This window comes from Notolepis coatsorum (assembly GCF_963971535.1).
Source record: "Notolepis coatsorum genome assembly, chromosome: 5".
Classification (NCBI taxonomy): Eukaryota; Metazoa; Chordata; class Actinopteri; order Aulopiformes; family Paralepididae; genus Notolepis; species Notolepis coatsorum.
In genome coordinates, this window is record NC_140169.1 from 21,009,215 (window position 1) to 21,033,532 (window position 24,318).

Here is a 24,318-nt window from a genome sequence, read left to right on the forward strand (position 1 = left end):
AGCTACGCTCTAAGAGAACACACCGGCCGCCGAACCTCCAGCAGAACGTTTCCCACCCTGAGACCCATCATCCAGCAGACAGCAGAGCACGCCAACACTGTTACTAACCAGGTTAGTTAATACACACTGTTACTAACCAGGTCAGTTAATACACACTGTTACTAACCAGGTTAGTTAATACACACTGTTACTAACCAGGTCAGTTAATACACACTGTTACTAACCAGGTTAGTTAATACACACTGTTACTAACCAGGTCAGTTAATACACACTGTTACTAACCAGGTCAGTTAAGACACACTGTTACTAACCAGGTTAGTTAATACACACTGTTACTAACCAGGTCAGTTAATACACACTGTTACTAACCATGTTAGTTAATACACACTGTTACTAACCAGGTTAGTTAATACACACTGTTACTAACCAGGTTAGTTAATACAGACTGTTACTAACCAGGTTAGTTAATACAGACTGTTACTAACCAGGTCAGTTAATACACACTTTTACTAACCAGGTTAGTTAATACACACTGTTACTAACCAGGTTAGTTAATACACACTGTTACTAACCAGGTCAGTTAATACAGACTGTTACTAACCAGGTTAGTTAATACACACTGTTACTAACCAGGTTAGTTAATACAGACTGTTACTAACCAGGTTAGTTAATACACACTGTTACTAACCAGGTTAGTTAATACACACTGTTACTAACCAGGTCAGTTAATACACACTGTTACTAACCAGGTTAGTTAATACACACTGTTACTAACCAGGTTAGTTAATACACACTGTTATTAACCAGGTCAGTTAATACACACTGTTACTAACCAGGTTAGTTAATACACACTGTTACTAACCAGGTTAGTTAATACACACTGTTACTAACCAGGTTAGTTAATACAGACTGTTACTAACCAGGTTAGTTAATACAGACTGTTACTAACCAGGTCAGTTAATACACACTGTTACTAACCAGGTTAGTTAATACACACTGTTACTAACGGTTAGTTAATACACACTGTTACTAACCATGTCAGTTAATACACACTGTTACTAACCAGGTTAGTTAATACACACTGTTACTAACCAGGTTAGTTTAATACACACTGTTACTAACCAGGTTAGTTTAATACAGACTGTTACTAACCAGGTTAGTTAATACAGACTGTTACTAACCAGGTTAGTTAATACAGACTGTTACTAACCAGGTTAGTTAATACACACTGTTACTAACCAGGTCAGTTAATACACACTGTTACTAACCAGGTTAGTTAATACACACTGTTACTAACCAGGTTAGTTAATACACACTGCTACTAACCAGGTTAGTTAATACAGACTGTTACTAACCAGGTTAGTTAATACAGACTGTTACTAACCAGGTTAGTTAATACAGACTGTTACTTACCAGGTTAGTTAATACACACTGTTACTAACCAGGTTAGTTAATACACACTGTTACTAACCAGGTTAGTTAATACAGACTGTTACTAACCAGGTTAGTTAATACAGACTGTTACTAACCAGGTTAGTTAATACAGACTGTTACTAACCAGGTTAGTTAATACACACTGTTACTAACCAGGTTAGTTAATACACACTGTTACTAACCAGGTTAGTTAATACAGACTGTTACTAACCAGGTTAGTTAATACACACTGTTACTAACCAGGTTAGTTAATACACACTGTTACTAACCAGGTTAGTTAATACACACTGTTACTAACCAGGTTAGTTCAATACAGACTGTTACTAACCAGGTTAGTTAATACAGGACTGTTACTACCAGTTAGTACACACTGTACTACCAGGTTAGTTAATACACACTGTTACTAACCAGGTTAGTTAATACAGACTGTTACTAACCAGGTTAGTTAATACAGACTGTTACTAACCAGGTTAGTTAATACACACTGTTACTAACCAGGTTAGTTAATACACACTGTTACTAACCAGGTTAGTTAATACACACTGTTACTAACCAGGTTAGTTAATACAAGGACTGTTACTAACCAGGTTAGTTAATATATGTTATGGTGATGTTATTACCCCTCCTGCTGGTAATATGTAGGAAACTGTCATCTCGGTCTGGAGACGATCTGGCTACGTCATCAGATACGGCCCGGACTGGGTGTGTGTCCTGAGCGCGAGCTAATGGCTGGCAGTTGTATGTATATCTGAGAGCATAATAATAAAGCTATCTATTGAAACATGGTGATCAGAAGTGGTCTAGCTTAACACGCTAGAAAGTAAAGAAATTATGGCTGCTTTCGGAAATATCCCCGCTCCGGAGGGCATGCAGATGTCAGGAGATTCTTGCAAAAACTGGGAAATGTTCCGAGCAGAGTTTGAGGACTTTTCTCTAGCAACAGGTCTGACGGATAAATCCGCGGAGATACAAGCCGCCACGCTGAGAAGAATAATGGGCAGTGAGTGTCGGCATATTTACATGCACAATCTTACACTGACTGTTGACCAGAAAAAGGACCCAGCTGCCATTCTGGACGCTTTGGAGGACTATTTTAAGCCTGCGAAAAACGTTATATACGAGAGGTACATTTTCGGCTGCTGTAAGCAGGAGACAGACGAGCCGATTGACGGTTTCATCACCCGGCTGCGAGAGAGAGCGGCTACATGCGAGTACCGGGGGCTACGGGATGAGATGCTACGGGACCGGCTCGTATTGGGCATTTCAAGTGAAGGAACCAGACGCAGGTTGCTCCGGGAACAGGACTTGACATTGCCAGTAGCTGTGGAAATGTGTCGCCTGGCTGAGGTGACTGACAAACGTCTGAGGACGATAGATGGAATACAAATGGACACAATAAATGCAACGGACAAGCAGCGGCGATACAGAGCTCAGGAGAGCTCCACAACGAGACATGAGGTGACAAATTTGCTCATTGACTGTAAATACTGTGGTATTAATCACAAGAGAGGCAGAGATCAGTGCCCAGCATATGGCAAAGCATGCAGGTCCTGTGGTGTTGCAAATCATTTTGCAAAAGTATGCCAGGCAGGGGGCAAAATGAGTAGAGTAAAAAAAGTGCATATCGTAGAGGATACACCACGAGGAGCAGAGGGCTCAGACTACGAAGAACTGGGCCCTGTTTCTTGTACCTGGATAACTGAGTTAGCCGGATAACTTTAGCTGGATAACTGGGTTAGCCGGACTTTCCGGTTTCATATACGTGGATTTTCCAAATCACCATGACAACATATCCAAAAGTTTGAGCCTGGTCGAAAGCAGAGTTCAAGTTCAAGTTAGCCTGAACTATCGCCACGCCCCCGCAAAGAAGTGACAGCCCGTTTCCTGAAACTATTCCCACAGTCTACGATCTGCATTATACCATTCTGAATTACGTTTTTGTGCTCCATTCTTCCAGAGGGGGCTTTTGAAATGTAAAATAGACCCAAAATGCTGATATTAAATTCACTTTGTCCTAAATAATGCACGTTATATATACCGTGGCGACGGTGGCGCTCGCTCGTGCGATGTACACATGATGTGGTTATTTTAATTGTAACTGGTCTGATGAGATGCGCTGTTTGGCGGATTTGAGAAATTGAATGAGCCGTTGACGTCACATTAATGAATGAGGATAAAGAGATAAACTTCATTCAAAACAAAGGATATTCTAAACACGGGTCTCTCGTTCATTAATGTATAAACAATGAATTTATCCCATCTGGCCCAGTGGCCCAGCGGTAGTGCTCAAGCCTGCCAATCCAGCGACCGGGGTTCAAATTCCGGTGTTTCCAATATGATTTTTTTGAATATAATATTAATGATTATACGCCAAAGTAGCCTGGTTTTAAGTTAAAATATTATAAATCTACATGCATTGAGGATGTCATTCTTTATATAGCTCTCAACGTGCACCAAATTGAATTATTCCTATATTGCAAAAAGAAGGAAAAGACTAGGGTCTTGAACCCCGGTCGTCCGTGTGAAAGTCAAAAGAAGAACCCGTTACACCACAGAGAAGATAAGTAAAAGATTGACTATACATCAATCAATGGGTAAGAGAGCCGTATCGTAATTCTGTATAACAGTTAACTAATAATTTTCGCTAGCAAGATCTCATTTGATTATTCAATCCAGCAGGCAAGTTTAAAGAAATATAATCTGATTGATTGAGGTAATGAGGGACTTAGAATTAGCCTATAGATAACGCATTTAACTTGTCGGCGAGGCGATTGAGCCGTATTGCAATCTGTCAATAAAGTCTTAAATCAATTAATCAATCAATGCCGTTGAGAATCAGGATCTCTGCCATCGATACGTGCTGGCTTTTCACCTAAAACGGCCGCGCGCATTTAGCCTGACTCGCAAGTCTGGCTTGAGTTAACGAGACTGAATCCACCTTTGTGAAACAGGAAAATCCCGGCTTCGAACATCGGGTTAACTGAAGCTGGATAATGGACATCTTGATCGACTTAGTTGAACCACGTACATGAAACAGGGCCCTGATCTATACTGCTGAATGTATTAGCACAGTACAGTCCCAGGGCCTCAAATGGTTTGCAATGCTGCGACTGAATGGCATCAAACAAGCATGTCAGTTGGATTCAGGGGCTACATGCAATGTCATGGGCAGGACAGTAAAGGAGAGACTATCGCCAAATACCCCTTTGCGGCCAAGCACTACAGAACTAAAGCTGTACTCAGGGCAACTGATGCGATCGCTGGGGCGATATTACACAGACTGTGTCATCAAGGGAGTTAAGCACAGCCTTGTGTTTGAAGTGGTGGAGACTGAACAAAGTCCACTGCTTTCCGGTTCTACGTGTGTGCGTTTAGGGCTCATGACTGTCACTATTCCTGCAGAGCTTAACAAAGTTGATCAGTGCCTTGAGGGACCCTTAACCAAAGAGCAACTACTACGCTCATATGCTGATGTTTTCAATGACCCGGTGGAGTCAGTGCCGGGAGAAGTGCACTTTGAATTGGACCCGAGTGTGACCCCAGTTCAATGTGCCCCGAGAAATGTGCCAGTGGCATTAAGGGCACGGGTGAAAATGCAGCTGGAGAAATATGAGAGCGACGGACATATTGCTCGTGTCACTGAGCCGACACCCTGGATAAGCAACATGGTCGTGGTCAACAGAAAAGAAAAGATTCGATCATGCATTGACCCAAAGTTCCTCAATCAGGCACTGAAGAGATCACACTACCTCATGCCGACATTGGAGGACGTGCTCTACAAATTGCCCAAGGCGCGCATATTCACCCTGGTGGACGCCAGGGAGGCATTTCTCCAATGCAAGCTTGATGATGAGAGCAGCTGGAAAACGACGTTCTGGACACCTTGGGGTAGAATGAGGTGGTTGAAACTCCCCTTCGGGGTGTCTGTGGCTCCAGAAGTTTACCAGCGTAAGCAACACGAGCTGCTCGGAGACCTCAGCGGCGTCGAGCCAATCGCCGACGATATCCTCGTCGTCGGATGTGGGGACTCTGATATCGAGGCAGAGCGTGACCACGACAGTAAGCTGCTCGCACTGATGGAACGGTGCAGAAAGGTAAAACTCAGGCTCAGCATACCAAAGCTACAGTTCAAACTGAAGGCGGTTCAGTTTCATGGACACATACTGTCCTCACAGGGTCTGAGAATAGACCCAGAAAAGACCAGAGCAGTCCTGGACATGCCAACACCGACCGACGCCAAGGCTGTTCAGCGTTTCATCGGTTTTGTGACTTACCTGGCTAAGTTCCTGCCACGGCTGTCTGAGGTGTGTGAGCCACTTCGCCGTCTCCTAGACAAGGACAGTGTGTGGCACTGGCTGCCTAAGCACGACCAAGCTGTACAGGAAATAAAGCGCTTGGTGTCCACCACACCTGTATTAAAATACTATGACATCACCAAACCAGTCACAGTGCAGAGTGACGCCAGCAAGAACGGCCTGGGGTGCTGCATAACGCAGGCGGGACAACCAGTGGCGTTTGCCTCACGTGCACTTACACCAACCGAGCAGAACTATGCTCAAATTGAGAAAGAATGTTTGAGCATTGTTTTTGCATGCCAACGATTCCACCACTACCTGTACGGTAGGGAGACAATCACAGCGGAAACAGATCATAAGCCGTTGATCTCAATCTTCAAAAAGCCGCTGCTCTGTGCCCCAAAGCGGCTTCAAAGTATGTTGATGCAGCTCCAAAATTACAACCTGGAAGTCACTTACAAGCCGGGGCCAGAGATGTATATCAGTGACACTCTAAGCAGAGCAACAACACAGGACAGGGGGTCAGATATGACACACACACAGCACACAGTGTGCGCCATAGAGGGAGAGCAGGCCGCGTTTATGCACGTTGACCAGGCACAGCACCTCAATGTTACTGACCACAGGTTCCGCCAGATCCTGCAGTACACGGAGGTTGATGAGAACCTACAGGACTTGAAGTCGATCGTGCTGCGGGGGTGGCCCGATATGAAGGAGGACGCACCTCTGAGTGTGAGGGACTATTGGTCCTTCCGTGATGAGATCAACATGCAGAATGGAGTGCTCTACAGGGGGCAATGTGTTATCATACCTAGGGCACTGAAGTTGGAAATGCTGGGCAGAATTCATGCAAGCCACATTGGTGGGGAGGCGTGCTACAGGCAGGCTAGGGACACGCTATTCTGGCCAAATATGAGAGGGGAAATCAAGGACCATGTGTCCAACTGCCCAGCCTGCAATGAATATGCACAAGCACAGCAAAAGGAGTCAATGATGTCTCACAATATTCCAGAGCGCCCATGGCAGACAGTGAGCATGGACCTCTTTTCCTATGCTGGGAAAGACTTTTTGATAATGGTTGATCATTATTCTGATTTCTGGGAGGTTGAGCCACTCCCAGACGTGTCAGCTGACACAATCGTCACTCGTTGCGAAGTCCAGTTTGCTCGTCATGGCCAACCAGACTGTGTGATTTCAGACAATGGGGGGTGCTTTGACTCTGCTAGGTTCTGGATGTTCGCAAACACATGGGGGTTCACCCATATCACTTCCTCCCCCCACCACCCGCAGGCGAACGGGAAAGCGGAATCGGCAGTCAAGATAGCGAAAGCCTTATGCAAGAGGGTCAAGCTAGATGGCACAGATGTATGGATGGCTATATTGCAGTGGCGCAACACGCCCACTGAGGGGATGGGCAGCAGCCCGGCGCAACGCCTCATGTCACGCAGGCTGAAGTCTTCGCTTCCGGTAGCGCCTAGTCTGCTGCAGCCCTGTGTGACAGTTGGTGTCACTGAGAGACTCAGGCTGAAAAAAGGTGTGGCTAAATTACACTATGACAGGGCAGCCAGGGACCTCCCTGACTTGAACATTGGGGACCAAGTCAGAATGCGTCCGTTGCCTGGTGATCGTACAGGGCGGTGGCCGCTCGGCTCTTGTTTGAAGAGAGTCGCACCACGATCATTCCTCGTTGACGTTGAGGGGACTCTCTACAGGCGTAACAGAGTGGACCTCCGGACGGCAGAACGGGCAGCACAGAGGCGGGAGGGAGTTTCAACTCCTCAGGATGAGACACTTGAGCAGAATCTGCCCAGACCTGACTGTGCAGAAGGCATCACTGAGGCTGGGGATGAGAGACTGATAGACTGTGGGGGGGGGGGGGGGGGGGGGGGGGGGGTGGGGGGGGGACAGACAGGTGAGCCTCACAGCCCACAAACTCACCACTCACCTGCAGCACCGCCAAGCACCGAGAGGCCCGCTGCCCGACTGCGTAGCGGCCGTTGGTCGCGACCACCTGTGAGACTCAATCTGTAGGCCGCAGGCTTCACCGACCCAAGGCTGAAGGCCTATGGACTTTTGGGACTTACTGTTATGTTAAGAAAAAAAGAAGAAAAAAAAAAGTCATTGTCATTATGTTGATGTTAAGGAGAAGGAAGGAAAGGAGGAGTCGTTACGATACTGTTACTCTAGCTGTTATATTACCAGCGGTTACATTACTGGCTGTTAAGGTGTAATGATTAAGTTCTTTGATTCGATTAAGGTTGTTCAGGTTATTGTGTTTGTTAACTTAACCATTTATAAGAAGGGAGATGTTATGGTGATGTTATTACCCCTCCTGCTGGTAATATGTAGGAACTGTCATCTCGGTCTGGAGACGATCTGGCTACGTCATCAGATACGGCCCGGACTGGTGTGTGTCTGAGCGCGAGCTAATGGCTGGCAGTTGTATGTATATCTGAGAGCATAATAATAAAGCTATCTATTGAAACAATATAGACTGTTACTAACCAGGTTAGTTAATACAGACTGTTACTAACCAGGTTAGTTAATACAGAATGTTACTAACCAGGTTAGTTAATATAGACTGTTACTAACTAGGTTAGTTAATATAGACTGTTACTAACCAGGTTAGTTAATACAGACTGTTACTAACCAGGTTAGTTAATACAGACTGTTACTAACCAGGTTAGTTAATACAGACTGTTACTAACCAGGTTAGTTAATACAGACTGGTACTAACCAGGTTAGTTAATACAGACTGTTACTAACCAGGTTACTTAATATAGACTGTTACTAACCAGGTTAGTTAATACAGACTGTTACTAACCAGGTTAGTTAATATAGACTGTTACTAACCAGGTTAGTTAATATAGACTGTTACTAACCAGGTTAGTTAATATAGACTGTTACTAACCAGGTTAGTTAATACAGACTGTTACTAACCAGGTTAGTTAATATAGACTGTTACTAACCAGGTTAGTTAATACAGACTGTTACTAACCAGGTTACTTAATATAGACTGTTACTAACCAGGTTACTTAATGCAGACTGTTACTAACCAGGTTACTTAATATAGACTGTTACTAACCAGGTTACTTAATATAGACTGTTACTAACCAGGTTACTTAATACAGACTGTTACTAACCAGGTTACTTAATATAGACTGTTACTAACCAGGTTACTTAATATAGACTGTTACTAACCAGGTTAGTTAATACAGACTGTTACTAACTAGGTTAGTTAATACAGAATGTTACTAACCAGGTTAGTTAATATAGACTGTTACTAACCAGGTTACTTAATATAGACTGTTACTAACCAGGTTAGTTAATATAGACTGTTACTAACCAGGTTACTTAATATAGACTGTTACTAACCAGGTTAGTTAATATAGACTGTTACTAACCAGGTTAGTTAATATAGACTGTTACTAACCAGGTTAGTTAATATAGACTGTTACTAACCATGTTAGTTAATACAGACTGTTACTAACCAGGTTAGTTAATATAGACTTACTAACCAGGTTAGTTAATACAGACTGTTACTAACCAGGTTAGTTAATATAGACTGTTACTAACCAGATTACTTAATACAGACTGTTACTAACCAGGTTACTTAATATAGACTGTTACTAACCAGGTTACTTAATATAGACTGTTACTAACCAGGTTAGTTAATACAGACTGTTACTAACTAGGTTAGTTAATACAGACTGTTACTAACCAGGTTAGTTAATATAAACTGTTACTAACCAGGTTAGTTAATATAGACTGTTACTAACCAGGTTAGTTAATATAGACTGTTACTAACCAGGTTACTTAATATAGACTGTTACTAACCAGGTTAGTTAATATAGACTGTTACTAACCAGGCTAGTTAATATAGACTGTTACTAACCAGGTTAGTTATTATAGACTGTTACTAACCTGGTTAGTTAATATAGATTGTTACTAACCAGGTTACTTAATACAGACTGTTACTAACCAGGTTACTTAATATAGACTGTTACTAACCAGGTTACTTAATACAGACTGTTACTAACTAGGTTAGTTAATATAGACTGTTACTAACCAGGTTAGTTAATATAGACTGTTACTAACCAGGTTAGTTAATATAGACTGTTACTAACCAGGTTAGTTAATACAGACTGTTACTAACCAGGTTAGTTAATATAGACTGTTACTAACCAGGTTAGTTAATACAGACTGTTACTAACCAGGTTAGTTAATATAGACTGTTACTAACTAGGTTAGTTAATACATACTGTTACTAACCAGGTTACTTAATATAGACTGTTACTAACCAGGTTAGTTAACACAGACTGTTACTAACCAGGTTAGTTAATATAGACTGTTACTAACCAGGTTAGTTAATACAGACTGTTACTAACCAGGTTAGTTAATACAGACTGTTACTAACCAGGTTAGTTAATACAGACTGTTACTAACTAGGTTAGTTAATATAGACTGTTACTAACTAGGTTAGTTAATATAGACTGTTACTAACCAGGTTAGTTAATACAGACTGTTACTAACCAGGTTAGTTAATATAGACTGTTACTAACCAGGTTACTTAATATAGACTGTTACTAACCAGGTTAGTTAATACAGACTGTTACTAACCAGGTTAGTTAATATAGACTGTTACTAACTAGGTTAGTTAATACAGACTGTTACTAACCAGGTTAGTTAACACAGACTGTTACTAACCAGGTTAGTTAATACAGACCGTTACTAACCAGGTTAGTTAATACAGACAGTTACTGAGCAGGTTAGTTAATACAGACTGTTACTAACCAGGTTAGTTAATACAGACTGTTACTAACCAGGTTAGTTAATATAGACTGTTACTAACCAGGTTAGTTAATACAGACTGTTACTAACCAGGTTACTTAATATAGACTGTTACTAACTAGGTTAGTTAATATAGTTAATATAGACTGTTACTAACCAGGTTACTTAATACAGACTGTTACTAACCAGGTTAGTTAATATAGACTGTTACTAACTAGGTTAGTTAATGTTACAAAGGATCAGATTAAACCGAATATATATATTTATTGATTGATATATATTGCATAATATTTGTATATCGTTTGATATCCCTTGTATATTCCTTGTACATATACACGGAATATCCCTTTAGCCTAGTACAGACCATAATATTTCATTCTCCTATTGGACAGCGGTCCACAGGCGCCAAGGCCATGCCTCCAAAGTCAGGTTCAAAGTCACCGCCGGGGACATGCCTGGACATGAATGGTATTGCGCAAGGATATGAGACAGGAATAAAGTTGGTACTAGTTTATTCATCTAAGCGTATAAATATGGCGCAGGTGAATACAGAAGTATGTTACCCAATAAGTTGAAGCCTCACCCACGATACTACGTGCGGTGAAGTATGGCCTGTTTGGCCCCAAATAGAGCATTGAGACCGCGTGCGAATTAATAACTGAAGTGTCAGAGTTTGGCGCTATACCGTCGAGTGCGACATATTCTATTAAGTCAGTAATAGTCTAATTGTGTATAGTGTATCGTGCGGCTAAAGTTCTACAGTGACCAGCATCACCAACGTTTTCCTCGTATCAGCTAGAGTGCTTATCCAGGCTGGGCTGCTTTCATGGCGCTTTCACCCGAGGAGCCCTAGACGAGGACCGTGTGGACATGTACACTGGATTATCTACCCGACGACTGCATAGCCCTTTACGGCTGGATTATATTTGCTTTTGGTCCTGTGATTAATGGAGCGGAGAATCGCCAACGCCCACAAGTGTGTGGGATTTACCCTGTGAGGAGCCACGTCGAGTCTGCCCCTCAGAAGCCTGAGGCAGGCTAGCTTTCTTCCCTGTGGAGCTACAGGCTACGGAGAACAGCTGTATTCGTCTGTGGATCAAGATCTTATTGCACCGTCTCCCGTACTCGGAGTCTCCTTATCATCGTTGACCCTGAGCCCGACCACCAGAGAGAGCCTATACCCCCCTCCGAACCCCTTCCCCGTCCGGTCCAAGTGAGACCCAGCTACAAGGAAGAAACGGTCTACACCGCGGAGAGGCTAAATAGACGACTACAGGATCTAGATGACCTGCCAGAGGAAGAAGAAGAGGGAGAGGAGGAGAGTCAAGCCCAACAGCAGCACAGTACTCCACAGGACCAGGAGGTCCAGTACAGCCCAGGCTTTACCCCCGCGGCTCTGCGCTACAGACCCCCGACTCAATTCACGGGTGAGCTTGACGCACGACCAGCCCCGAGGAACAGCACCTGGATACGCGGGCCATGGTATCCAGCAGGTACCAGCCCACCAAGAGGCGTAAGAGGAGACTCGCCTAGGAGGCCTCTCTTCCAACGCTCACCGATGTGCCAGCCATCCATGGCATCATACATTGGCACACCGACGTTCCCGGACTTCACACACGAGAACAGAGCACAGTACACAGAGCTACGAATGTGCTTAGAGACAATGATGTCCGACGTAGCTGATGAACCGTACACATATGCTATCCTACTGAAGCACCTCAAGGTGCCCCGAGCGCACAATATAGCGCTGGCCTATGCCACCTCTACTACCCCATACACCGCGGCTCTAGCAGCACTCGACCAAAGATATGGACGCATATGGGACTACGTAATACAAGAGATAAGGCATATTGACCGCCTACCCCCAGCCACAGACAATCGCTCACTAGATGACCTGTCTATCAAGGTACAATCCCTGGTAGGGATGCTGGGGGCGCAAAGAGAAAAGGGTATGCACGAACTGTACGCAAACTCTAATGTCGAGAGGATTTTAGAGAAGCTTCCGCCCGCCCGACAAGAGCGCTTCAGGCGGCAAAGAGACCACCGTGATCCTAACGGTCCCGAGCCATCCCTCCTAGACCTAGCCGACTTCCTGGCGAGAGAAGTCAACAGCCTACGGTTGGATACGTTCATGCGGAGCACCCCAAGCTCCAGAGAGGGACCTAGGAGAGCAAACGATGGCCGCAGATTGGTGACCGTCATGCACCAATCAGAATCAGTACCGAGCAGCAAGAACCACAGCACCCCCTCGATGAAAGAGAAGTGGAAGATGGTGTGCCCGTACTGCGAAAATGAACACTGGTTGTCACAATGTGACACGTTCAAGAAGATGACCGCCGACGAGGTGAGTCAATGGATAAAGGCCAACCGACGCTGTTACCGATGTGCGCGCAGTCACATGGCAGCCGATTGCCGCTTAAAGAAGAGGTGTAGTCGGTGTGACGGAGCCCACTTAGACGTCCTACACGACAGTAACAGAAGAAAGCCTGCACCCTCAAGCAGCACAAAGGCAAGTGTTATGTACATTGACCCCGCCAGCAGCGGGGGCGCCCGGGTGCTCTTAAAGGTGATCCGCGTAACATTGAGTTACCAAGACAAGGTCATGGACACTTACGCCGTCCTTGACGACGGGTCAGAGAAGACCCTTCTCCTCGCGTCCGCTGCGGCCCAGCTGGGGCTGCGGGGGAGCGAAAACCAGATGACGATTCGGACAATAAGAAGAGATCTAAAGACGATAAAGGGCGAGAATGTCTCCTTCACTATCGCAGCAAGCGGGCAGCCAGAGAGACGGTATAGGATTACTAACGCTTTCACCAGCCAAGAAATAGGCCTGTCGCAGTACACCTACCCCATCGCCAAGCTGATGGATAAATATGTGCACCTGCGTCAACTACCTATACCGCTCATAGACGGTGCCACCCCGACCCTGCTGATAGGCTCCGACCATGCAGACCTCATCGTCCCGATGGACCGGGTCCACACAGGGCCCAGAGGCTGTCCTGCAGCAGTCGAGACCCGCCTAGGATGGACACTACAAGGCCCCCTCGCTAGGTCCCTTAACCGAACAGCAGCCACTAGCTGCCTCCACTCCAGAGTGACAGAAGAAGACACCACCCTCCTACAGCATGTCGAGAGGCTATGGACACTAGAGACAATGCCCTTTAAGAACGAAAGGAAAGACATTCGTTCCAAGGAAGACATTTACGCTATAGCCCTCCTCGAGCAGGGGACAAAGAGAGTCAAAGTCAACGGAGTGATGAGATACGCAACTCCACTCCTGAGGCGAGAGGGTATGCCTACCTTCCACGCCCCAAAAGAAGCGACGGAGCGGTATCTATTGAACACAGAGCGGCGCCTAGCCAGAGACCCCGCTCAAGAGACTGTGTACCGCGCTGAGATTAACAAGCTAATCACAGCGGGACACATAAAGAAAATTGACATTAAAGAGGCCGATCAGACGACCGAATCATGGTACGTGCCGCACCACAAAGTCCACCACAACGGCAAGGATCGTATTGTGTTCAACTGCAGCTACCAGATCGGATCACAAAATCTGAATAAAGAGCTCTTGCCCGGCCCAACACTCGGCCCCTCTCTACTAGGCGTGTTACTACGTTTCCGCCAAGACAAGGTGGCCATCAGCGGCGACATCAAAGGGATGTTCCTGCAGGTGAGACTAGTGGAGGAGGACAAGCCCCTGCTGCGGTTCCTATGGAGAGAGAGGATCGGGGACGAGCAACCAGCCATCTATCAATGGGAAGTCCTCCCTTTCGGAACCACATGCAGCCCATGCTGTGCCACGTTTGCAATGCAAAAACACGTCGCAGAGGACCCAGCAGCTGATGAAGAGGTCCGACAAAGTGTAGGAAATAGTTTCTACGTGGACAACTGTCTGCAAATCGTCTCGACGCCAGAAGAAGCCGAGGCCCTTCTACTCAAGCTCCGCGCCTCCCTGATCAAAGGCAGCTTTGATCTCAGGCAGTGGGCCAGCAGTGACCCGCAAGTATTGCGCAGCCTCTCCCCCGAGGACAAGGCAGCAAGCAGCGAGACCTGGATGGCGACCATCCCAGGAGAAGCCCAAGAAATGACATTAGGACTAGTCTGGCGCTTCAAAACAGACTCGCTCCATTATAAACACACACCCCTGACCAAGGAGCAGGGAAGGTCGACTGCACTACCGACCACCAGACGGAGTGTATACAGAACACTCGCCAGACAATATGACCCGTTGGGATGTATTCTACCTTACACCACCAGGGCAAAGATGATTGTAAGAGCGTTATGGGACAAGGACCAGGGCTGTGACGACCCCATACCCGAACACCTTGCATCCACATGGAGAGAGTGGGAGACAGAACTCAGCTCACTCCCAGGTGTCAACATACGCCGCAGCTACTTCCCACCCACAGTGAGACCGGAGACGTGCCAGATGGACCTGCACGTCTTCAGCGACGCCTCCGAAGTAGCCTACGGTTCGGTGGCCTACTTGCGTGCCCGAGAGGAGGGAGGAGAAATACATACTGCTTTCATCCTGGCTCGCTCAAGAATAGCCCCACGCAAGCAACAATCTATCCCGCGTCTAGAGCTCTGCGCAGCCCTAGCAGGAGCGCAACTCGCCACGTTAATCCAACGTGAACTCACCATCCCGGTGCAAAGAACAATCTTGTGGTCAGACTCCACGACAGTACTCACATGGATCCGGTCTGATTCGTGCAGATACAAGGTCTTCGTGGGAGTCAGAGTCACAGAGATTCAAGATTTAACAGAAGTAGCAAGCTGGAGGTATGTGGACACAAAACACAACCCAGCTGACGTCATCACCCGGGGAATGTCCCTGGATGACCTCACCCGTCACAATCTATACAGTGACGGGCCAGAGTTCCTCAAGCTCCCGGAAGAAGAGTGGCCTACACCCACCCCACGGGCAGCGAGTAAAGAGGAGGCCGAGAACAAGAAATCTATGTTCTGTGGATTGACCACACTCGTCTCCACAGACCCCGACATAGACGATTGCCTCACCCTAGAGAGTGCGCAGCTAAAGACATTCCTGTGGCACCACCCAGAGGTTCAGCTCACTACTGACATTACTGCAGCTGACTACGAAGAAGCAGAACTTCTTCTCCTACAACGAGCCCAGAGAGACTCGTTTCCCGATGAGCTAGACTGTCTACAGGGAGCCAAGCCCGTCCCATCAGACAGCAGATTGCTCCACCTAACCCCCGAGAGCGACGCCCATGGTCTCATCAGAGTGGGTGGTCGTCTGTGGAGAGCTCCAGACTTACCGGATGACGTCAAGTACCCGATAGTCTTAAACAGCCGACACAAGGTCACAGAGCTGATCATAAAGAAATACGACGAGGATGTGCATCACGCCGGGGCAGAGAGAGTCTTCGCGGAGATCAGACGTCGTTATTGGATACTGCAAGGGAGAGAAGCAGTGCAGCGCTTCCAGCGAACCTGTCTAGACTGTCGTAAATGGCGAGCGCAGCCCAGTATACCCCGGATGGCTGACCTACCTCCCTGTCGCCTCCGACTCGGCGACAAGCCTTTTCACTCCACCGGTATGGACTGTTTCGGCCCGCTGTATGTAAAGAAAGGAAGAGGAACCGAGAAGCGGTGGGGTATTGTATTCAAATGCATGACCACCCGAGCGATGCATATAGAACTCCTTCCAACCATGAGCACAGACTCATTCCTTATGGCCTTCCGAAGATTCACATCGCGGAAAGGCAAACCGTCTATATTATTGTCTGATCACGGGACAAACTTCAAAGGCGGAGAAAGAGAGCTGAGAGAGAGCTTCCAAGCTATGGGCCCAGAACTTAAGACCCACCTCGCTCCATCCCAGATTGACTTCCAGTTTAATCCCCCGAATGCACCTCACTTCGGTGGAACTTGGGAACGAGAAGTACGTTCAATAAAGACAGCCCTGTACGCCGTGCTTGGGGCCCAGACCGTGGCGGAAGAAGTCCTAATGACAGTCCTCACGGAGATCGAGGGAGTATTGAACTCAAAGCCCCTCGGTTACGTCTCAAGTGATGTAGCAGATGTCGGCCCAGTCACCCCCAACACACTCTTGATTGGGCGGCTGGACCCCGCGCTACCACAGACAATGTACAGGCCTGAAGAAGCGAACGGCCGAAGAATGTGGAGGTACAGTCAAGTATTGGCTGACAAGTTTTGGAACAGCTTCCTACTCCACTATTTACCGTCTCTACAGACCCGCCAGAAATGGGTGAAAGAGAGAGACAATTTGACAGAAGGAACAGTCGTCATGATTATCGACCAGTCACTACCCCGAGCTATGTGGCCGGCTGGCCGCGTAAGCAAAGTGATCACCGGTGCCGACGGAAAGGTCCGAGCAGTCGAAGTGCTCGTCCAAGGGCGGATCTACACCCGACCCGTGGCGAGGCTAATAGAGTTGCCAAGGCTCCCCGAGACTATTGATGACGACCATGACCCCATGACTTTGTGAACTGCCCTACCCCTCACAACAGACATTGAGTAGTGGACAGTGCGGTTAATCTGTCTCTGCTTAGCTAATTAGGTGGGACTAATTAGGAGGCGGCTGTTACAAAGGATCAGATTAAACCGAATATATATATTTATTGATTGATATATATTGCATAATATTTGTATATCGTTTGATATCCCTTGTATATTCCTTGTACATATACACGGAATATCCCTTTAGCCTAGTACAGACCATAATATTTCATTCTCCTATTGGACAGCGGTCCACAGGCGCCAAGGCCATGCCTCCAAAGTCAGGTTCAAAGTCACCGCCGGGGACATGCCTGGACATGAATGGTATTGCGCAAGGATATGAGACAGGAATAAAGCTGGTAGTAGTTTATTCATCTAAGCGTATAAATACGGCGCAGGTGAATACAGAAGTATGTTACCCAATAAGTTGAAGCCTCACCCACGATACTACGTGTGGTGAAGTATGGCCTGTTTGGCCCCAAATAGAGCATTGAGACCGCGTGCGAATTAATAACTGAAGTGTCAGAGTTTGGCGCTATACCGTCGAGTGCGACATATTCTATTAAGTCAGTAATAGTCTAATTGTGTATAGTGTATCGTGCGGCTAAAGTTCTACAGTGACCAGCATCACCAACGTTTTCCTCGTATCAGCTAGAGTGCTTATCCAGGCTGGGCTGCTTTCATGGCGCTTTCACCCGAGGAGCCCTAGACGAGGACCGTGTGGACATGTACACTGGATTATCTACCCGACGACTGCATAGCCCTTTACGGCTGGATTATATTTGCTTTTGGTCCTGTGATTAATGGAGCGGAGAATCGCAGACGCCCACAAGTGTGTGGGATTTACCCTGTGAGGAGCCACGTCGAGTCTGCCCCTCAGAAGCCTGAGGCAGGCTAGCTTTCTTCCCTGTGGAGCTACAGGCTATGGAGAACAGCTGTATTCGTCTGTGGATCAAGATCTTATTGCACCGTCTCCCGTACTCGGAGTCTCCTTATCATCGTTGACCCATACTCTATTACCGACAGATCCTCTACCCTTGCTGGCTTACAACCGGGGGGACCCTTCCAGTATCTCCCGCTATATTACTAGTGTACCATAGATATAATTCCCTAAGATTCAGGTTGTATAATTACCTCCTGCGTAACCAGAGAATGGACATTCGTTATTGATTTGCCTACGCACATTCCTTTGCCTTATAAGCGCATTCAAAGTGAAATAGAGAAGTATATTATGTACCTTTTGCTGCAATAAATACTTAATTACAACTTTGTGTGGAACCGATTTCATTGTGGGAAGTGTTCATCATTATATATATCATGTACTGTATGGCCAGTAATTAAAGTGCATAAGACGGTAGTGGTTTAATGATACCATACTTATCAATACAGTCAGGGAATTGTACCCCTCAGTTACAGTTAATATAGACTGCTACTAACTAGTTTAGTTAATATAGACTGTTACTAACCAGGTTAGTTAATATAGACTGTTATTAACCAGGTTAGTTAATACAGACTGTTACTAACCAGGTTACTTAATATAGACTGTTACTAACCAGGTTAGTTAATACAGACTGTTACTAACCAGGTTAGTTAATATAGACTGTTACTAACCAGGTTAGTTAATATAGACTGTTACTAACCAGGTTACTTAATATAGACTGTTACTAACCAGGTTAGTTAATATAGACTGTTACTAACCAGGTTAGTTAATATAGACTGTTACTAACCAGGTTAGTTAATATAGACTGTTACTAACCAGGCTAGTTAATATAGATTGTTACTAACCAGGTTAGTTAATATAGACTGTTACTAACCAGGTTAGTTAATACAGACTGTTACGAACCAGGTTACTTAATATAGACTGTTACTAACTAGGTTAGTTAATATAGACTGTTACTAACCAGGTTAGTTAATATAGACTGTTACTAACCAGGTTAGTTAATACAGACTGTTACTAACCAGGTTACTTAATATAGACTGTTACCAACTAGGTTAGTTAATATAGACTGTTACTAACCAGGTTAGTTAATACAGACTGTTACTAACCAGGTTAGTTAATATAGACTGTTACTAACCAGGTTAGTTAATACAGACTGTTACTAACCAGGTTACTTAATATAGACTGTTACTAACCAGGTTACTTAATATAGTTAATATAGACTGTTACTAACCAGGTTACTTAATACAGACTGTTACTAACCAGGTTAGTTAATACAGACAGTTACTAACCAGGTTACGTAATACAGACTGTTACTAACTAGGTTAGTTAACACTTTAACTGCCGAAAACGCCGGAACTCGTCATTCCCCGCCATGCTCAAGTTGCCGAGGACGCCGTAACTCGTCTTTGATATCAATATTTCAAAAATCTGTGATCGAAATCATATTTTCGTTCCGGAGCCTTGACACACAGTGCTGATCTCCTCTCAACCCTCTAGCGGTTCAAGAGCGCCATCTGGTGGCCGATCGGCAGATCGAAACCGGATGTCAACCTTTGAACCGGCAGGACTCACTCCATATGGGGTCCGGGCACTCGCTAATGTTAGAGAGACTCTGTCTTCACACAGTGAACATCGATCGGTGGAAATAACTCGAAAAAACAACATGATTTGGACGTATATACTATTATACAACCTGGAAATAGATCTGGGATTTCAACATCCCATAATCGAAAACTGTCTACTCCACGCTGATCGCCCAACGGCCCGAGGAGACTGGGGTGAGTTTTAGAGTGTAGTATTACCGTGTTCGATATAAACTGCTATGATGAACATATGACCCACATTAGATGAATGGTATAACGTTGCCCACGGAATTATAAATGATCCCCCGCCCATCCGGTCATCATCAGATGATACGTAGAAACGTCTAGAAGCACGTCCATTTGAAATTTTTCATCTGGCACCGATCGCTACCAAACTGTATTTGATCATCAATATAATGCATTTGGGGCTATAAATCACGTTCTGGAGAAAGCTGCAGAAAGAGATGAAAACATACTTATACTTTAGACCATATTTTAGTATGAATATGTGAATGAAAAAGTTTAACGTTGCTACACCATGAACAATACATATAGGACATTGAATGGGCCCTAATAATGGCAATCTAGCAATAGAATTTAAAAAGTTATAGCCCTGCAAAGAAGGGGAACTTCTCCATGTTAAATAGAGCTGGCAAGGGATGGTATATCATGAATTTAACCTTGGGCAATCAAAGTGTTAATATAGACTGTTACTAACTAGTTTAGTTAATATAGACTGTTACTAACCAGGTTAGTTAATATAGACTGTTACTAACCAGGTTAGTTAATACAGACTGTTACTAACCAGGTTAGTTAATATAGACTGTTACTAACCAGGTTAGTTAATATAGACTGTTACTAACCAGGTTACTTAATATAGACTGTTACTAACCAGGTTAGTTAATATAGACTGTTACTAACCAGGTTAGTTAATATAGACTGTTACTAACCAGGTTAGTTAATATAGACTGTTACTAACCAGGCTAGTTAATATAGACTGTTACTAACCAGGTTAGTTAATATAGACTGTTACTAACCAGGTTAGTTAATATAGACTGTTACTAACCAGGTTAGTTAATATAGACTGTTACTAACCAGGTTAGTTAATACAGACTGTTACTAACCAGGTTACTTAATATAGACTGTTACTAACTAGGTTAGTTAATATAGACTGTTACTAACCAGGTTACTTAATATAGACTGTTACTAACCAGGTTACTTAATACAGACTGTTACTAACCAGGTTACTTAATATAGACTGTTACTAACCAGGTTAGTTAATATAGACTGTTACTAACCAGGTTACTTAATATATACTGTACCAGGTTACTTAATACAGACGGTTACTAACCAGGTTACTTAATATAGACTGTTACTAACCAGGTTACTTAATACAGACTGTTACTAACCAGGTTACTTAATATAGACTGTTACTAACCAGGTTAGTTAATATAGACTGTTACTAACAACTACAGTCTGACACGGTTGACCACTAGAAGCTGCACAGTACAACTACAGTCTGACACTGTTGACCACTAGGAGCTGCCCAGTACAACTACAGTCTGACACTGTTGACCACTAGGAGCTGCCCAGTACAACTACAGTCTGACACTGTTGACCACTAGGAGCTGCCCAGTACAACTACAGTCTGACACTGTTGACCACTAGGAGCTGCCCAGTACAACTACAGTCTGACACTGTTGACCACTAGGAGCTGTCCAGTACAACTGGTCCGATACTGTTGACCACTGAGCACAAACACTGGGTAGCCAGGAGTTAAGTGCCTTGCTCAAGGACTCTTCAAGAGTGAGGAAAAGTGCTGTTTATGTCTTTATAATTTATTATTAAAATTATAATACATTATTTATTATTATTATGTTTCAGACAGAGTTTGCGCGTTACTGCATCCTGGTCAACTGTTCTACTGACCTACAACTATCTGCTCTGCTGGTCCTGCCACAGTAAGTTACTACACACACACACACACACACACAGAGACACACACACAGAGACACACACACACACACACGCATGCACGCATGCACACACGCGCACACACACACACACACACACACACACACACGCACACATGCATACACACACACACACACATACACATACACGCACACATGCACACACACACACACGCTTAGTTTAGACCAGGGGTCAGCAACCTTAGGCATGAGAGCCACCACTGGCACATGGTATCTTAACGAGTAAGAGAGGAACCTTTTTGGAAATGTTGAAGTGTCCTCTCATCCCCACGCCGAGTTACCTCTTTCATAGCCATTGGCAGTTGCACAGCCTGTTATTTATGGTAGTTTGACTGATATACCAGGGATATCTCAGGGTCAGAGCCAATCAGAAGGGTCAGTCTGTTGTTGTTTGCCGAACATTGAGTGTTAAACACCATTTTGAGAGCAAACATGAGAACACTTTTAAAGGATGAGGCAGACAAGGCTGAGTGAATGTGTCCAGGTATGGCAAGCAAGCATCTCATAAAGATGGCAGCATTCTTGTATAGCGCTCTTATATAATATGAGAGGAAAATGGTTATTAAAACTATTGCTATGCATGCACGTTGCCTATATGGATGGAATATAATTACAGATCTGTTGGACATTTACATTTTGATGTGGTGTCATAATTTTACTTAATGTTAACCTTAATGTTGATATGGCACACTGATTAACAAGAACATTTTAAAATGGCACTTTGAATCAAAAAGGTTGCTGACCCCTGGTATAAACCCTAATGAGTTCCATTAATTTATATTTTCAGGATGTAGTAACGTTTTACTTTTTCATTCACACATTCATATGAAAATACTGTCTAGAATATAAATATGTTTCTATCGTTTTCTGCAGTAATTCCTAGAACGTGAGATATAGGCATAAATGCATATATAGATTATCAAATGCTGTTTGTTGCCGATCCACGCTATATAAAAAATTTCAACTGTACATTATCCTAAACGTTATGACTGATCATGCGCGGATGAACGGAGGGGGGGGGGTCGTTTATAATTCCGTGATCAGCGTTAAATGCTTTATCAGGGTTCCCACGGTACCTGGAAAACATGGAAAACATGGAATTTATTTTTTTCATTTTCCAGTATGGAAAAGTCATGGAAACTGAGCAAAAGTGAACACTTACATGGAAATTGAGACAGTTTTCCTGGAAAATGTTATTGGATGATGTGTAAAATAGTAATCAAATGAAACTATTGAGCACATAATTAAGATGAGTTTATAAAAACCCTTTACATGTGAACAGCTTTTAGAGCATGCTCTTGGCATCATATCTGGTATATTGGATGTTGGTATTGATGCAGGCAACCTGGTGATATGGACTTTAAAAGTATAGTTTCGGATTGGTGGACTTCCGGAATAATAACCGAGAACCGTTACTCGCAATCTCAATAGAATGGTCAAATACATGCATTTCCCAGCCAACACAGGAGCCTTGACATCTACAGTGAAACTTCTTATGCAAGTAGCTGTGTTTTAACTGTGTGGTAAACCTGGGTGTATCAACGTTAGTTAGTAAGCAGTGCAATCTTGCTAGCTAGCAGCTTACACTAGAATTGTTGAGGTAATTTTACCTTGCTTTTAAAATACTAGAACTATGTTTGATCCCCATATGTACTATTTCACTCATTGACTTTTCCTAAAGGGCCACATAACTTTTCCCTTCTCTGGTGGGGGCCGGGGTCAGTTTGTAACAGAAAAAGTGTGACGATCGCAGGGGTGCCTAAACGTAAACATTTATTGTTTTCCAGAAAGCCACACATAACCAAATATTAATAACCCTTTCCGGGATCTTCACAGAAAAAAAAAGTCAGGAAATAAATAATAACACTATTAATGAAATAAATAACACTATGTAGTTGAGTCATCTTGTGGCACAAGCTCAGACCTCAGCTCAGGAGATCAGCTGAGACAGAGACTGTTCTATCCAGTCCTCGACAGAATTCTGCAAGAGCTTGAGAGCAGGTTCTCATGAGTTGGAGAACAACTTATGAGAGGCATACAGGCGTACATGTTATCCAGCCTCAGACCAGTTTCTCTCAGTGGAATTGCTGCAACCCCTCGCCACACATTACAATATCCATGACTACTGCCAGAGGAGATCACAGTTGCAAAGTGTTTCCTGGTCAGGACAGGCAGAGATGCAGTCCCTACTATCCAAAGTGTCTTTCCCTCCTGGATGATAATAATAATAATAATGCATTTTATTTATAAGGCGCTTTTCAGGACACTAAAAAAAAAGTCCACAAATCGGTGAATGAAAAATGTATAGGATCAAATGAAAACTACTACTTACTAAAATGGATGTTTAAAAGTACTAAAAACCAAAAAAAAGATCAAACACTAACAAACATTCAGCACCGACAATGGGGATGCTGCCATCTTAAACAAAAAAAATATTTATTTTTAATTTTTTTTTTAAAGCTCCGGGGCTCTAGGGGGCCCGGCCAAATGTGGAGGCGGGCCGTAGTTTGGGGACCACTGATCTACAGCTTGTTGCATTATTTCATGCATTGATATTATCAATAAGACATAATCTCTAAGCATTTACAATGTAGACTTGACTGGCACATCTTTTAAATCAAGTAAGTAGTCAGGTGTCCTAGGGGGTTGTGTGTGTGAGGGGAGGGGGCGCAGATGGGGGCGGAAAGCTTCAGGGGCCTATAGATCATCACTTAATATGGTACCTGGAAAATCAGGAGGTAGCATGGAAAATGTTTTCAAGGCAAGCGTGGGAACCCTGTTTATGTTGTATGGGT

At 44.3% G+C, this 24,318-nt stretch overlaps 1 protein-coding gene across 1 annotated transcript in view; it reads left to right on the forward strand.

The window, feature by feature from the left end:
- The window catches only part of itga4 (integrin alpha 4), a 205,085-nt gene that overhangs the window by 115,952 nt on the left and 64,815 nt on the right, over nucleotides 1-24,318 (forward strand). The window contains exons 17-18 of the mRNA XM_084314032.1: nucleotides 3-111; nucleotides 21,414-21,490. Coding sequence (XP_084170158.1) covers nucleotides 3-111; nucleotides 21,414-21,490 — 186 coding nt within the window. The remainder of the gene's footprint in view (nucleotides 1-2; nucleotides 112-21,413; nucleotides 21,491-24,318) is intronic.